This window comes from Bacillus rossius, chromosome 11 (assembly GCF_032445375.1).
Source record: "Bacillus rossius redtenbacheri isolate Brsri chromosome 11, Brsri_v3, whole genome shotgun sequence".
NCBI lineage: Eukaryota > Metazoa > Arthropoda > Insecta > Phasmatodea > Bacillidae > Bacillus > Bacillus rossius.
In genome coordinates, this window is record NC_086338.1 from 33,467,774 (window position 1) to 33,486,346 (window position 18,573).

General features: G+C 39.5%; 1 protein-coding gene across 1 annotated transcript in view; it reads left to right on the top strand.

Annotated features, from left to right (window-relative positions):
- The window catches only part of LOC134536793 (multidrug resistance-associated protein 1-like), a 159,665-nt gene that overhangs the window by 69,272 nt on the left and 71,820 nt on the right, over positions 1-18,573 (top strand). Inside the window, 1 exon segment of the mRNA XM_063376723.1 lies at positions 16,166-16,340. Coding sequence (XP_063232793.1) covers positions 16,166-16,340 — 175 coding nt within the window.

Sequence of the window (18,573 nt, forward strand, 5' to 3'; positions counted from 1 at the left end):
AGATGCTTTGCATGCCAGTGTTTACATATGTTTACACAGCAGGATGGGGTATCATACCACATAGTTACATCGACACTAAATAAGCTTAATTTCTTCTCGTTTGTCAGTACACAGTACATACAGCTTCACATAGGTATAGGCTAGTCTAGCGTTAAATATATGTCTCCATGACATTTGAGTTCATACTCATACGAGGAATTGTGCAAGCCAACTGATACATAAATACAATACACATTGTACACTGGTAGCTTCACAGGCTGCAATAACATCTGTATGGGTGGCATTTCACTTCACCTCAAATACAGCAATATAGCGGGAATTACACTTCCGCATAACCACAGGATAAATATCTGCATAGGTGGCATTTCACTTCACCTTTACACAGAAACAAGCGGGAATTACACCTCCGCTTAACATTACAAATTACAGTGGCTGCACTACGCCTCACATGGCGTATTAGATCACATAATCACAGTGACATACACTTACTCCTCTGTACAGTTCAGATCCTTGGTCTGAAACTTACACATAGACTGCTCTCAGCTGTATATGGTACTATACCTTGTACCATCACGAGGCATTCACAGCTTAGGTCGGTACTGCTTACATAGTAGTAGGGCTCTTGTATTCCCTTAGCTGCGTTATATTATAACGGCCTACTGGTCGGCCTGTTGCTGGCTCTGCTAGTGCATAGCAATTCTCTTGTACTATGTCTGTGATGACATAAGGACCTTCAAATAACAAAAACAATTTCTTGGTTACATGTTCCCAGGCCTTGCTTACTGGAGTTGTTTTCTTCAGTACCTGGTCTCCAATTTTAAATTTTGCTAATTTTGATGCTGGTGAAGTGTTTTCAGAATTACTCTATGGAGTATATTTCCTAAAATGCCAATATCTATAATGTAAAATGTGGTCTAGTTGGGCGCCGTGAAAACTCTATAAAGTACTAGTGCTGTGATTGTGTATGTAGCACAACTACTAACCTCTACAGAATATTAACTAAAATATGTCTTGTTATGTTGATAGTGAAAATAAATTATTCTCAAGTTGTATGTACTGGTGTAGTTTGACTCAGTGTGAATACCAAACAATAAAATGTCGTATAATTCCTTAGCAGTATGTCTCCTTCTCTTTGGTGTAAGTATTCTGACCTTAAAATCAACAAATATAAGTAGTGTGTTTAAAAGCATTAACTTCTCTATGACTGCTGATCTCAGTGTAATAAAAACTAATTATTCTTTCAAGACAATCCAAGCTAAATATTTCTGTCTATCTGGTTTAACATACACATGATATGTAAGTATGGTTATCAATCGGAAAAATAAAATATAATGAAAATTTAACTTTTTACTAGGGTCAAAATCATGGTTGTATGGGTGACAATACTCTTTCGCAACATATCCAACTGTAACATGAAAAGTGACAGAGTCAATGATTAGCAAGCAACATACAAATACCTTTGAGACAATTATTCATGTTTAAATAGGTTTTTCATTAAACAAAATTTCAATATCCGTTATACTTAAATGTCTTTCAGAACTAATTACGTTTTACGTAATTGTATCACTGAATAATAGTTTGGTTATCAGTCAATATTTTAAATATTATTGAAACACATTTTAACTGGCAAATTAGTCTTTTCTTTGTTTTTACTAGCTCAGTCTCTTTCGGTAGATCAAACTGTCTCAAGACTTCTGGACCTGGGGCTATTCTTTAAACATTCAAGACAATTAATGACTTTAACAGATTTTAACTTTGATATCGTACATATTACTGATCAATGTCAGTTAACCAGGTCCAGTATGTACAAGCTACAAGTCTTTACGTAGTTAAGTAGTATTAAGTTGTTTTGCGAGTTTCAAATTAGGTCTTGATCGTAAACATCATAGTTTAAGATATCTTGCCATTAAAATAGGACAGGTAACTTCTCGCTGTTCTTGTTAATTCGGGGATGGGGCAAACAAACCTCGTCGCGTCGTTACAATACCAAGAGGCTGTGGAAAACCTCTCCGAACCCCTGTCTCTCCTCCGATGTTGCTGGTTATATCTCACTCTCCTCCGATGTCGCTGGTTGGGTCTCCGTCTCGATGCACCTCCTCTCGTGCTGCTGGTACTCCAGCCGGACTGGCGTCGGTCACCTGGAGTCGTCTAGAAGGATGATGTCCTCCGGTACACCGTCTACGATGCCGTCTACCGCTGTCGAACTCCTTCCATATCGAAGATTGATAGTCCTTTTCTTCGTTTCTTCTTAATTCGTCGTTGATCCAGTTCTATTTATGCTGTTAGTCAAAACTTATCGTCGTCGTCGATTCTTTAGTAGAGCTTCGAACATCGGTAACTACCTCTTCTTCATTGTGTAGTTCCGGTATTTATTATAAAATCATCAATTTCACGTAGATTCTAGCTATTCAGTCGTCGTACCAATGTTTTACGTGATATTCTTACATTCATTTATGACTAAATCACGGAGCTCTTTCTCTCTAATCCTTCTCCCATGATAGTAGAACAGAAACTCCCGTTCCAATTTGTTTCAAACAGTCAAAGCTTTCTCTATTGAACACTCTCCGAAATCACACTGGAAATACTAAATTCTTTACATAAAATATATGCGCAGTCGAGCGTCCAATCACATATACTCTTTCCTCAGTAATGACCCAAAAACAATATTAAAAGGTGTAAGCTCATTTCCTATTCGTCGCCGTTTAACAAATGTTTGCAAATACATTTCATAAAATTATTACTTAGATAAAACATGAAAATACTTAAAGAGTAAAACCAAATTGGCCTGACCATAGAGATACAATACTGGTAAATATAATTCATAACAGGACTAAGACAAAGTCATAGAGGTAAGAAGTAAAATAATAAACATAAAATTCATTTCTATTGAGGGCTTCTCAAATACCTCTATAGAATAGTCCCCTTCAGAAATGTGACTAACGAACTATACTCTGATATAGGTCTTAGGACCATTTCTCATCATACAAACATCTCATCTATATTCTAATTATTTGCAGAAAATTTACATTTCATATTATTGACCTTATTTACATACTTACTTGCAAACATAGAGTATTGTCACCGATATATGTCTTCAAACGGACATATGTGTAACAGTGTATACTATTCTACAGGAGTGTAATATTTCCTCAACTGCGTTATATTATAGTGTCCTATTACTTGTTTCGTTTGAACTTCGGTTTCTGTGGGCTCGCTGAGTAAAAATTCACGCTCGTTTTCTTTGAACATAATGGTGTGTATGCTTCGACAATTAGTCTTGTCATTTGCGTCGGGATCCAATTTTATACTAGCCCCGTCTAACTTACAATTAGGGACTGACGTGCGGAGCTGGTTTTCGCCATCCCTAATTAGTTTACCGCACTGTCCTTAAATCCTCTAATTTGCTCTTGTGACAAATTAGCAAATCCATTATTTGCATTCGGTGAAATCAAAAATGTGTTATTACCTCCTTGGTTTGTATCTGAGCTTCTGCTAGATTGCATGCGTGGCCATTCCGTGTTGCTTTGCTCGTGACTTGGCGCTATAGAATATGAATTTCTTTCTCCTTGTCGCGCGTCGTGAATGGTGGTGCTAAAGCTGTTCCCTTTTTCAGACGGTACAAACGTTTGTGCATTTATGCTGTACTGACCTCCGGAATGATTATTGTAATTTGCCGATCGTTCTTTCGTTGTTCGATTTTCGCCTGAATTCTCTCTGAAATTAACTGTCCCCTCCTGACGTTTATTCTCCCACTGTGATTCATTTTCGCGTCTGTCTTGTCGCTTCTCGTTTCTACGACGATAGTACTGTGGTTTATAAAATCCGTTACCATATCGCTGACCTCGATATCCATTGTGATACCAATTACTTCCGCAGTTTTCAACGTTCAGTGTGTGAATTTGAGGTTGTTTGTGTCCGCTGTTCTGCCCTTCATTTCGGTTACGCCAGTTATTGTATAACGGTGTCTGTTGGTTCGTGTTCTTGCGCTCGTTAGTTTCTTTGTGCGTTACCGTTTTATCGAGCTTAACGAGTCGTTCATACGTTAACAGTTGTTCCTTGAAATCTACAATATTACTGTATTGCCGTCCACTAAGTTGTAATTGATAATTGAGTGGTAATTGCGAAATTATCATGGCAATAAACTCTTCGTCTTCCATACGGCAATCAAGATAACGAGTTCTCTCGTACATATCGCTGATATGCGCCTCTAAATTTTGAAATTTACGATTTTCGAATTTTTCAGAATGCAACTGTATTCGCAAATTGCTTTGGATACGAGTATTCCAAAATTGGGATATGAAAGCTTTCTGAAACGATTCGTATGCGTGTACCGAATCTTTCGCCAACTCCCACCAATAATATGCCGTGTTTTTCAAGCAGTGGCTAACGCATTTCAATTTTTCTGCGTCTGTTAACTTAAATGTGTGGCAATATTCTCCAAACTGATTTAAGAATCTTCGAGGGTTTTCATTACTTTTCCCTGAATATGTTGGAACGTCATCCAACCATTTCTTAGAAGGGTGGTGTAGTGTAAGTACCGGATCTGCTGACATAATTGCAGTACTAATATTCGCGGGATTTCGATCGGCTTCTATCGTTATCGATTTGTTTACCGGCGTGTCTTCCTTGTCGGTATTACATTCGCTAGTGTGGTGAGTCGTTAGTTGGGGCGAGAATGTTGCGATGTGTCTGGATTCTCTTTCTATTTCCCCTATTTTCGCCTCTACCATATCTAACCTTCCTGTTAGACGCTCGCTTAAGTGTACTACTTTATCGTCAGTGCGTTTACTGAATATTTCTACACCTTCAATACGAGTGTGTACACTGGAAAACTTCTGTTGCATCTCGTGCTGTGTTTCAGTTAAGTCATGCCTGATTTCTGCTGTTTCATCTGCAATCCTGCCTAAAGTGTTATTTAAGACTTGCACTAAATTGTCTAGTCTTTCGGCGTTTTCTCGCTCCTTTTGTTCCCTTTCTAACTTCTCCTCCTGTTCTATACGCTCCCGTTCTTGTTTCTCCCGTTCCCGTTCTAGTTTCTCCTCCTGTTCTTTACGCTCCCGTTCTTGTTTTTCCCGTTCCCGTTCTAGTTTCTCCTCCTGTTCTTTACGCTCCCGTTCTAATTTCTCCTTATTCATGAACTGGAACAGTGCATCTAGGGTAACAGTTGGTGTCGGCGGCGAATGACCCAACTCCATTTCCTGCTGTGACTCCATACCAGTAGTCTCGATGTGCTGTTCTGGTACTACTTCTCTAGGTTCTCGTTCAGGACTAGAGTCAGAAGTGTCATTGCTACCTCTCAAAAAATATGACTTCCTACCTGTGTCTGTCATCTTGACAAAATAAAATTACTGTCTGTATTTTTCAAAGTGTCTTGAGTTGTTCAAAAAAAGATCATAAAATAGTCCCTAACGTTGGCTTACACGTTGTGCGCCAAAATTTCTGAAGTGTTTTCAGAATTACTCTATGGAGTATATTTCCTAAAATGCCAATATCTATAATGTAAAATGTGGTCTAGTTGGGCGCCGTGAAAACTCTATAAAGTACTAGTGCTGTGATTGTGTATGTAGCACAACTACTAACCTCTACAGAATATTAACTAAAATATGTCTTGTTATGTTGATAGTGAAAATAAATTATTCTCAAGTTGTATGTACTGGTGTAGTTTGACTCAGTGTGAATACCAAACAATAAAATGTCGTATAATTCCTTAGCAGTATGTCTCCTTCTCTTTGGTGTAAGTATTCTGACCTTAAAATCAACAAATATAAGTAGTGTGTTTAAAAGCATTAACTTCTCTATGACTGCTGATCTCAGTGTAATAAAAACTAATTATTCTTTCAAGACAATCCAAGCTAAATATTTCTGTCTATCTGGTTTAACATACACATGATATGTAAGTATGGTTATCAATCGGAAAAATAAAATATAATGAAAATTTAACTTTTTACTAGGGTCAAAATCATGGTTGTATGGGTGACAATACTCTTTCGCAACATATCCAACTGTAACATGAAAAGTGACAGAGTCAATGATTAGCAAGCAACATACAAATACCTTTGAGACAATTATTCATGTTTAAATAGGTTTTTCATTAAACAAAATTTCAATATCCGTTATACTTAAATGTCTTTCAGAACTAATTACGTTTTACGTAATTGTATCACTGAATAATAGTTTGGTTATCAGTCAATATTTTAAATATTATTGAAACACATTTTAACTGGCAAATTAGTCTTTTCTTTGTTTTTACTAGCTCAGTCTCTTTCGGTAGATCAAACTGTCTCAAGACTTCTGGACCTGGGGCTATTCTTTAAACATTCAAGACAATTAATGACTTTAACAGATTTTAACTTTGATATCGTACATATTACTGATCAATGTCAGTTAACCAGGTCCAGTATGTACAAGCTACAAGTCTTTACGTAGTTAAGTAGTATTAAGTTGTTTTGCGAGTTTCAAATTAGGTCTTGATCGTAAACATCATAGTTTAAGATATCTTGCCATTAAAATAGGACAGGTAACTTCTCGCTGTTCTTGTTAATTCGGGGATGGGGCAAACAAACCTCGTCGCGTCGTTACAATACCAAGAGGCTGTGGAAAACCTCTCCGAACCCCTGTCTCTCCTCCGATGTTGCTGGTTATATCTCACTCTCCTCCGATGTCGCTGGTTGGGTCTCCGTCTCGATGCACCTCCTCTCGTGCTGCTGGTACTCCAGCCGGACTGGCGTCGGTCACCTGGAGTCGTCTAGAAGGATGATGTCCTCCGGTACACCGTCTACGATGCCGTCTACCGCTGTCGAACTCCTTCCATATCGAAGATTGATAGTCCTTTTCTTCGTTTCTTCTTAATTCGTCGTTGATCCAGTTCTATTTATGCTGTTAGTCAAAACTTATCGTCGTCGTCGATTCTTTAGTAGAGCTTCGAACATCGGTAACTACCTCTTCTTCATTGTGTAGTTCCGGTATTTATTATAAAATCATCAATTTCACGTAGATTCTAGCTATTCAGTCGTCGTACCAATGTTTTACGTGATATTCTTACATTCATTTATGACTAAATCACGGAGCTCTTTCTCTCTAATCCTTCTCCCATGATAGTAGAACAGAAACTCCCGTTCCAATTTGTTTCAAACAGTCAAAGCTTTCTCTATTGAACACTCTCCGAAATCACACTGGAAATACTAAATTCTTTACATAAAATATATGCGCAGTCGAGCGTCCAATCACATATACTCTTTCCTCAGTAATGACCCAAAAACAATATTAAAAGGTGTAAGCTCATTTCCTATTCGTCGCCGTTTAACAAATGTTTGCAAATACATTTCATAAAATTATTACTTAGATAAAACATGAAAATACTTAAAGAGTAAAACCAAATTGACCTGACCATAGAGATACAATACTGGTAAATATAATTCATAACAGGACTAAGACAAAGTCATAGAGGTAAGAAGTAAAATAATAAACATAAAATTCATTTCTATTGAGGGCTTCTCAAATACCTCTATACTGGTTTCCTCTTGCGTCTGATGTCAGCTTCTGCTGTCAACTTCTTCTTCACTAGAGCTTCTACCTCTTCTCCTGTAGGTAGTTTTTCCTCTTCATTAGGGGTGTGTTCACATCGGGGTAAATATTTCGGGTTGATCGCCACCGATCTATTCAGGCTCATAGCTTCTCCAGGGGTTACTCCAATAGAACCATGTACAGTATGGTTAATAACGCACTCTACATATGGCAACTTATCTCGCCATGATTGCTGCGAGTTATGACATAGCGTACGTAAAATACTCCCTATTGACCTCATGAGTCTCTCCACAGGGTTACTTTGTGGATGTCGTACACTGATAGTTGTAGGTATTGCACCTAATTTCCTGACTCCTGTTTGCCATAAATCACTGGTAAACTGGGTACCTCTGTCTGACAATACCACTTTAGGTAATCCAATTTCTTCAACGAAAGTTTTTAATTTTTGCATAACTGCTTTTGCAGTTGGGTTCACAATTGCATACAATTTTGTGAATTTTGTGACAACATCTTGCATCACAAAAACATACTTAACACCTCCCTTTGACTGTGGTAGGGGGCCAAATAAATCAACTGACAATAATTCCAATGGTGCTGTTGGAATGATGGACTGCAACTCTCCATGCAGGTGTTGTCCAGGTGGTTTCACCTTCTGACATAGGTCACAGGCACTTGTGACCTTACTTACATAGCGTGACATGTTAGGCCAATACACTTGCCTGTGCATTGTATATGTGCCTATGCATAGGTTCACTGTACAATATTCCCACAAAATTTTCCCTCACATGCCACTTGCCTGTGAGTGTGACTGGGGTTTCACAGTCATTTGAATGAATTTCACATAGTTTAAAATCTATCACTACACCAAATTGTGATAGAAAGTCAGTACCTATTATTAGCGGTTTTGCTAGGCCTTTCACAACTAGTGCAGTCATGTCTTTTGGTCTGCCTATGCCATGTACTGTTATCAGTACCTGTCTGTTTACAATAGGGCTTGCCCTTGAAGTCACTCCAATTATCTTGAGTGCTGGTACTGGTATCTTGGGTAGTATTATGCCTTGGTGTTCGAGGTAGTTCACCAACTCCTCACTGATACACGTGACTTCAGCGCCACTGTCAATTAATGCATCCACATTGCATTCTTCAATTTTTAATGTCACATGTGGACAAACTGTACAAACTTGATGAACACTATTTTCATCATTTTCATTATATAGAAAGTCTCTTTCACTTTCTCTTAGCATAACAGTGCATATAAATTTATCTTAGCTGATGCAGCTGTAGATTGGAGATTTATCGTTTTGTACCCCTGAGCCTGAATAGTGGGTTTCTGTTCGGGGCGATCCAACTGAAACCCGTTCTAGTTTAACGTGCCCTGGTTGGCACGTCCACCTGGAACACGTTGTTGTTGATCGTTGTGGTTCCAATTACTTGGTCCTGCGACGCTGGACACTGCAGCCTTGAACTCGGCTGCAACCGGGTTCACTTCCCCTCGTTGGTAGTACGCAGCCTGATGTCCTGAATGCTGCGTCTGGAATGGTGGCGGAAACGTCGCGTTCTGGTAGCGTTGTTTGTTTCCAGAGAACTGGCTATTATGGGCTTGGCCGCCATGATTCTCTGTCGTCTGGGGGGAATAATGGTGGGGTGGCATTCGGGTTTCTTCGTGCCGGCCCTGGTATCGAGGTTCCTCCGTCTTGCGGTACTTCCTCGCGTACTCACGTTCGTCTTCAGACGAGGATCTTGGGCGTCGGTCACGGGACTCCCTGGGAGGCCGTACTTCAGGCGAGTAGGAGCGGCGGCGGTTGTCGTTGCGGTCGTCCTTTCTCTTGCGCTGGTACATCTCTTCGTCACTATGATAATTCCTCGCATTTGACCACCATGTCTTTTTCTTGTTATACGGACCTTTGCGTTGGCTCGTAGCGTACCGGCCATATGAGCTTTGCTCTCTGCCCTTGGGTTGCCAGCTCATAGTGTGGACAGCTGCTTGCCGGTTGTCCCTTGGCTTGTTGTCCCTGTTTTGCCAGTAGTTATTCAGGGGTGGCTGGCGGTTTTGCTGAGGCACCCTCTCGTGGTCCTCCTTAGGTGCTGGCATCCTGTCCATTTTCTCCAGCTTGTCGTAGTTCAGGAGCCTCTCCCTGAACTCTGTGATGTCTCGGTACGTTAGGCCGGACAACTGCTTTTGGTAGCGCAGCGGCAGCTGAGTCAGTATTGCCGCTACGAACTCCTCGTCCGTCATGGGCAGGTCGAGATACCTAGTTTTTTCAAACATTGTGGACAAGTGGGCCTCCAGCGTTGTGCCCTTCCTGGGGTCATACCTCTCAGTATGGAGCTGGGCACGCAGATTGCTCTGAATCCGCAGACTCCAATACTGTTGGCGGAACATGGCCTGGAAGTGGTCGTAGCTACTGGTGGTTGCACTCAGCATTTCCCACCAGTAGAACGCCTGCCCTTTCAATGCAGTGTTGAGGCACTTTAGTATCTCAGTCTCGCTGAGATTGAACGTGGCCGCATATTCCTCAAATCGTTTCAGGAACCGTATAGGGTTCTCGGTAACCCTTCCTGAAAACGTGGGCATGGCTTCTGCCCAATGCTTGGCCGGATGATGGATCAGAGTAGCAGGGTCCATACTAGGCGTGTTTACAAACGTCCTGCTACTTGGCCGATGAGTGGTGGGGGTGACATGTGACGGTTCCTGGGGCTGGTGCTCGGTGTAGCACTCGGTGCCGCCCTGTTGCTTGCTTGTGGTGGGCAGTGTGGGAACAGTGGAGCCATGGCACTCGCTTGCCTGGGCCTGGCCTATACTACCAGCTGATCCAGCTGCAGGACTTGGTTGGACCGACAGATTTTCAAACCTGTCCCTCAGTGTAGCTGTGGCCACCTCAATATCACCAAGCCTACTCTCCAGGTGCTGGATGTGCTCGCGTACCTCTTCCCTGGCATTGGCCTGCCCTCGGTGCTCGTTGGCCATCATGTTCCTTAGGGAGGTGACATGGGACTCCAACCCATCTACCCTGCTGTTGTACTGGGAGACCTGTTCGGCTATCTGCTGAATCTCCTCGTGTTGTTGTAAGAGTCTAACCTCGATGCTGTGCTCGAGATTCCTTAGGCCAGCATTGGTTTGTTCCAATCCAGCCCTCAACTCAGCCGTGAGATTGGTGTTATTTTGCTCTAGTTTTTCAGTGAGAGCAGTGTTGTTCTGTTCCAATTTCTCACTAAGAATTGTGTTACTCTGCTTCATTTCTGTGTTGTTTTGCAGCAGAATCTGCATTAATGCCTCTAGGGTCACTGGTGGTGTTGTATGGGTGCTGTCCTGGGGTGCAGCTGTGTGTAGGACAGTGTCATTCATGTTTGCCTGCTCTATGATTAGGGGAGATGTGGGCCGCTCTAACCTTTCCTCACAGGTGCCTACAGGCGAATTCCCTGCAGATGACGTAGGATGGGATTCACTGCTTGAAGTTTGTGCAGTGGCATACTCCTCGCCTACACTTCGAGATCTTTCTCTAAGAAAGTATGTGTTTTGTACACTGGCCATAGTGGTGTGCAATGAAATAATCAACAAGGTAATTTGTTACACAAATAGTACACTTGCACACAGTACTTGGGTGGTACAGAATTTACACACAAAAAAATTGTTGAGGTGTCCCTTAACCTCAAAATCCTGCCCCACCGTATGGGCTCCAAATAAATCTGTGCGGGGACTTTAGAAGTTTAAGGCTCCACTTGGAGTGCCAAATTAGTTTGTAGAGAAACCCTATAATAGCTACGTGTGTGCTTTCAAATGGATTCCTACTTGGGCTTGAAGGAGATGGTCCCACTTGGAGTAGCCAAATTAATATGTGCGAAAACTTCTTTACTACTCAAGCTCCACACACACACTAAAACGTTGGGCTAAAATAAAAACTGTGTAAGAAATTCTATTTCTTAATTGTGTGACTTTTCACTGGTAATGTTGAAATCATGTAGGTCACAGTTAGGTGTTACTTGATTGATTAGGAACATTCAATAAATACACACTAGGGTAGGTAAAATTACAAATGACATAACACGACACTTTGAAAATTATATATAGAATTATTTTATTCTCAGTGTAAAAATGACTTAAAAGATTATAATATTATTAATATATTTAATTATTATTCATATTCAAAACAACAACCTAACTTAACATTGACACCATAGGAATTCAAGAAAAGTTCAATTACCAGGAGTTATGTTGCGCACATTTAAAATATTTTCAAGAGTCTTTATTCGGGTTCGTTGACACTACACAGTTTTTAATTAATGTTTTTAGGGAACTTAAATTCAATTTACCTCGGCTAGTTAGGTTCAAATAGTTCATCGGCAGAGCTCAGAGCCTCTCATCTATAGGACCACTGAGTCTGTTAATAAAGTGTATAAATTCGTAAAATTTATGTCCAAGTATTATTTAAATCATCAATAAAGTCAATTTAATTCATGAAATCAATGTATATATTAAGTTTCGGCGACGATGTGACATAAAAACGGGAGTTGCGTGATTCGTGCATAAGATGGAGACACAAAAATCTGGGCACTTTTATTACTCACGTTATTCACTCCTATATTATTTATCTTTTTAGATAAATCCTATTTCAATATTCTGAACTCCCTAATGGTTCATAATTATCATCCTCTATCCGGGATGCCTGATGCTAAATAGCTAATTTTAGGATTTAAAATCGCCGACGTCACGAAGTTGCCGCTCATTCAGCTGGCCATTAAGAACTCTCTTTCTTACTAATTCCTCAAATAAACCAGTAAGACTCAACTTTTAAATGGTGGCCCGTGATTGGCCAAAAGAACCAATTCTTTTACTTAATTTCTTACCGAAAACGTGAACTCCGAACGCAACAATTGCGCGGATAACAAAATTTCACTTATAATTTAAATACATAAATATTAAAATCATTATTTACATAATAAATAAACGGCGTTAATTTTACTGTTTACAATTTCCAAGTCCATTAGTCCTTAGAGGGGTATTAACAATACCTCGTTCAAATAGTCCGGTAAAAATCCAAAGAATCACTTTTCCATAGACATACATAACAAAATATTGCCGTTTCTGAAAATAAATAATATTATACATAGAGCAAACAAAATAAAATAAATCATAAATAATAATAAATAATTAAACTGTCAAAACAAACATGTTGCAGTACAGCACATTCACTATAAACTTAGTAATAAACATCATTTAAAACATGGTTGCATACCTGTCAGCATTTACTGCATGACTTTAAAATAAATGGGAAGGTAAGGTTTCTTTTCTTAAGGTTTTCAGGTCAAAAGTAATTTTTTACTGGTAGGACAGTTTAGCGCTGGTTCTTTATCAATGTGTTTATATTGTATTGATGTCAATGCAGAAGTAAGAAACGTTTCTATAAGCTCCATTATAACTCTTGTGCTAAGTGTGTACGTGGAATTTTGTTGCTTGGCGAAATGTACTCATTTTTACTTCTTAACATTGGTTGTTATTTATGTATAATTGAACCATTCATTTTTTACTATTTTTAACTCTGTTGTCGACTTTGGGGTTGTCGTGGTAAGAGTAAATACCATGTTTTATCACATAATCATCACACATTTTATGCTAAAATCAAGTTTGAAAAGTAGGGGTAGTGACATTTATGTGAGAAAAGCATTTTTGTTGAGGTTAATTTTTTCATGCATGGAAATAACATTTCACACTAACCATGTAATGTAGTTTACTCGGTACAAGACAGAGTTTGCGCGTTGCAGGCAATCGGCAAGCTATCAATGTTAGACTATGTGCACACATACTATGCTGGCATCAACGTAACCAAAAATGTATAATGCCAACTAGTGCTTGGCTACATTTTCATTTTCATAAATGCTTTACAGTGGTGACTAAACACATACAGATTATAACGTTGGAAAAAGTAACCTCAATTTCTTAATGTTTAGTCGACTGGCTGTGTAGAAAACAATCCTGGCTTTTATTGAATTTAAAAAAAAAGCAATGCAGGAAACTAAATGAGGCTAAAAAATAAGAAAATCTTGTGTTACTTAGCTGGTTCCTATGAGTGGTAGTCCCAATCCATTCAGGTAGATCTGACCTCAGGCAGGAAACCACATGTCAATTTTAATTTTTTTTACTTCTTTGACAGTTTTATTTTTAAACTTATGGCTATTTTCTAGGCCTGTGCGAATATTCGAATTTTCGAATATCAAAACGAATAGTTTATTATTCGTATTCGATTCGATTTTGAATACTAACACTTCGAAAAAACGAATATTCAGTCATTTACGAAAAAGGCTGAACGGGATCACTGAAACCGGGAAACATTTCGGGATCACGGAGGTTTCTCTCGTTGGGCGGGGGCAAAAGTTCCGCGGGATTTTCGTAATGTTTTAGAGTTATGTATGTGGAGTTATTCCACTACATCTGGCCACGTAAAGCCCGTTTGAACACAGTAATTTGGAGCGATAACTAACGTATTTTGTGTAGAAGAATGTCGTCAGGTCGTTTAAAATAGATTTGAACTGTCAGCATACTGATAAAGATAAATACGTGTCTGTAAAATCCACACAACCGGGGTGTTATAGGTGACAGTTTTCAGATTAGAGGGTGAAACATGGTTTGTCAGCACTGTAATTTCGTTCCGAACGTGACGGCGAAGAGAAAGAAAATTGTACAGACCATGTGGAAAACATCTGGCCGCATACTCACAGCAAATACTCCAAAAGCCTAACATGCTACGTCAATGTTTTTCAATAGGATAATACACAGTAAACGACCGGATGCAGGCGGAAACCACCCCCCCCCCCCTCCCCTTCATTCCCTTCCCATCCCTTCCCAAATTCCTCGCGTAGTGACCGCTCAGGCAATTATCCTGTCCCACGCGTCAAAAAAAAAATCTTGCCAAGAACTTTAAAAGCTTACGATCACGTTACACGGTGTACCAAGATTGTGAAGTAAATGTGTTTTCAATGATGGTAGATCCACGGTTCAAAGATTCACTAATTGAGGATGAAAAATAAAATATGGGTTGAAAATTTGTGCAGGGAGGTATGTAAGCTGTGTAAGCTGAACACAGTAGCTGAAACTATAACTGAGACAAGTGAGGCTACAAGTGTAATGCCAATTAAGAAGTCATCTCTGTAGGCCTACCTGAAACCTTCAACAGCAGCTCAGTCTACGCTTGCAAGCTACGAAGAAACTATCCAAGGAGAAGTAAACGAATATCTGGCAGCACCCTTAATCCCAAAGAATGAAAATCCTTTCAGTTTCTGGTCAGAGATGAGAAGGGGCGCACTTGTTTCCGAAACATAGCTGTGGTAGCAAGAAAGTACTTGCCTATACCTGCCACACAAGTGTGCAGTGAGAGCTGGCAACATTGTGACGTGTAGAAGAGAGAGTCTACTCCCCGAAAATGTAGAGCAGCTTGTGTTTCTCCACAAAAATTTAAATTAGCTAATATGTAGTGATGTGACAAGACTTTTTAATACGAACTAATTATAAAATTGGAGAACCTTAAAATTTTAAGTACTGTCAGTTTTTTGATTCTACAAACATTGTATCAGTAAATATGTACCTGTTATCATATTGTAATGTGATGTGATATAACATGTTTTATGGGATTTCAATTCTCATTCCAACTATTCGAACTCAATATTCGTATTCAAGAATAATTTGGCATTCGTATTCAAATTTGATTCGAACTAAAAAACTGATATTTGCACACGCTTACTATTTTCATACAAAAGTTATAATGCTGTATTGCCAAATACTCTAACCTTAACTTTTATTTGGTTAGCAACTGTGCTCAGAGTATACCAAGTTATGAAGTTTAAAGTTAAGACTAGTTGTCAAGTGGTGAAAGGGAATAATAGCCTCCCAGATTGCATTCTTAAGGCTCTTGGGGAAAGTTGCTCACTCCCACTAACCACCCCCCCCCCCCCCCTCTCCACTATGCATTCTTCTGTCTAGCTGGAATAACAGGTCTGTCTCTCTTTAATGCCAGCCTCACTCCATCCTCGTTGACTCTGTCTCAGGCAGGAAGCAGCATGTGGGTTTTCACATTTCATTTACTGCTATCACCAGAATGCATGTTCATTCATTGTTAACTTATTGTTATTGTTCCCCACTGTGCATGTAATTGCTGGCTTGAACATTTGTTTAGCAATTGGACTCATCGGTTTCACATCATAAGAGTGCATGCACAAAAAAAAAAACTAGGAAAAAAAATATGAAATCGCCAATAATTTCTCCTCTGCGTTTACATGATGAAGCATGTTAATTTATACCAGACTGTGACAAAATTAGAATTATGTTATGTATGCCTTGTCATGCCATAAAATTTGATGAATGATTAAAAAAATTAAGTTTTTAGAAATAATTTTTAATTCAAGAAATATTGATTAACAATGTGGCAGTCTGCCCCGCTGGTAGGCCTTGCATCAGTTCCCTTAGCTATGTGCCAGAATGAATGAATGAAGGAACGAACGAAGTTTCAAAGTCTGTTCGACACGGGGGGTCAGTAGAGGTGGAGGAAGGAGTGCTCCAAGCGAACCCGCCAGCTCACTGCGATGTAACGCGTCTCTGGGAGGATGTGGTCGCCGGGAGCCAGGAGTGAGTGCAGTGCGCTGCTGTGCCCAGACCCGGCTGCTGGTGACCCACAGCGTGAACTACCTCCCGGAGGTGGATCTCATAGTGGTGCTGAAGGACGGCCAGGTGACGGAGAAGGGCACCTACCAGGAGCTGCTCGACAGGAAGGGTGCCTTCTCGGAGTTCATGCTGCAGTACCAGCAGGAGACGGAGCCCGACGACCCCGGTGAGCTCTCTCGCGTTCCTTACTCTTTGCAGACAAAAATTATATCGGTGTGAAATTTGGTTTCACTTTGCCACGTGTGAAAATTGTTTGTATACATTCAAGATTATTTTCGGACGTTCACCGTTACAGACCTGCCAACCCTCCCGCTTTAGGCGGGAGACTCCCGATTTTATACCCTTTCTCCCGCCCTCCCGATTTGTCATTCAAATCTCCCGATTTTTGGTTCTGTTTATCTTGAAGTTTCTAATGCAATAAATTTATAGAATTAATATGTTTGTACCATTATTCCGTACAATCGTATAGTAACTACGGTTCGTACCATAACGTGTAGTTATTTTAATAACCTAAATGCCTACAATTGTCGGCTAAAACGTTTGGTTAAGCGTACATCTAAGAAAAACGTAGTTATTTACGATAATTACGGGAGCTGTTTTGGTACACGTTCGTCATTGGTGTTTATTAGCCAACCAGAAAAAGGTTTCATTTGTTTTCCAAGATGGCGTGTGTTGTCAATATTGTAAACTGTATTTTCGGTGGTGTTTGTTTGAAATAAAGACGGAGTGGATTAATAATGAGTTCATGATACCACTGTTTACATTCGTGCGCAAATTCGCTTCGGTTTGTCAGCCGGCTGTGTGTGAATTGTACCGTGGTCAAGTAAATGCGCTGGACAGCAACAGCAAAACATGGCGCCATTCTGTATGGGAGGGAATTCTACCACACACGCTGAAATCATCCCTTTTTTAACATAATTTAACGAAAATAAAAGCATATAAAAGAAAGAAAAATGTATGAAATATACAACATAACAAAATATATGTACCATAATATAAACAAAAAAAGTTTTAAACAATAAAAAACTTAAATTGTTGAAATATCAAGATAAACACAGCCCATATATTTTACAAATTTCTTTATATTTAAACGTCTCCAGGACTCATGCCATGTATTGGCCGAACATCAGACATGTACCAAATGAAAGCTGTCACCTTACTTAACAAAATATACTCATCAGAATTTTAGTCTGGGCCGACACTTTTAATGCCGACGGACAGCAACAAGATCGCGCGCCCAGTTTCACTTGCAGGCAATAGCTTCACCCGCCCATTACAGGCCTTGAAAAAACCATTTTACTTCTCCGTTAAAAAGTGAAATATGAAAATTCAACAACGAGGTCCTAAGCACAAGATATAAGGCTTTTTATTTAACCTAAAAAATTTGTCATTTAAAAACATTTTTTAAAATTATTTAAGGTCAAACAAAGTTCATATTTCAGAAAATGGCATTATATTATAACGACTCCAGGACTCATACCATGTATTGGCCGAACATCAGCCATATACCAACTGAAAGCTATCACCTTACTTAACAAAATATACTGTTCAGAATTTTTGTCTGGGCCGACACTTTTAATGGCGACGGACAGCAACAAGATCGTGCGCCCAGTTTTACTTGCAGGCAATAGCTTCACCCGCCCATTACAGGCCTTGAAAAAACCATTTTACTTCTCTGTTAAAATGTGAAAAATGAAAATCCAACAACGAGGTTCTAAACACAAGATGTGAGGCTTTTTATTTAAACTAAAAAATTTGTATTTTTAAAAACATTATTTAAAGTTATTTAAGGTAAAACAAAGTACATATTTCAAAAACTTGCATTATATTAAAACGACTCCAGGACTCGTACCAAGTATTGGCCGAACATCAGCCATATACCAAATGAAAGCTGTCACCTTACTTAACAAAATATACTGTTCAGAATTTTTGTCTGGGCCGACACTTTTAATGCCGACGGACAGCAACAAGATCGCGCGCCCAGTTTCACTTGCAGGCAATAGCTTCACCCGCCCATTACAGGCCTTGAAAAAACCATTTTACTTCTCCGTTAAAAAGTGAAATATGAAAATTCAACAACGAGGTCCTAAACACAAGATATAAGGCTTTTTATTTAACCTAAAAAATTTGTAATTTAAAAACATTTTTTAAAATTATTTAAGGTCAAACAAAGTTCATATTTCAGAAAATGGCATTATATTATAACGACTCCAGGACTCATTCCATGTATTGGCCGAACATCAGCCATATACCAACTGAAAGCTGTCACCTTACTTAACAAAATATACTGTTCAGAATTTTTGTCTGGGCCGACACTTTTAATGCCGACGGACAGCAACAAGATCGCGCGCCCAGTTTTACTTGCAGGCAATAGCTTCACCCGCCCATTACAGGCCTTG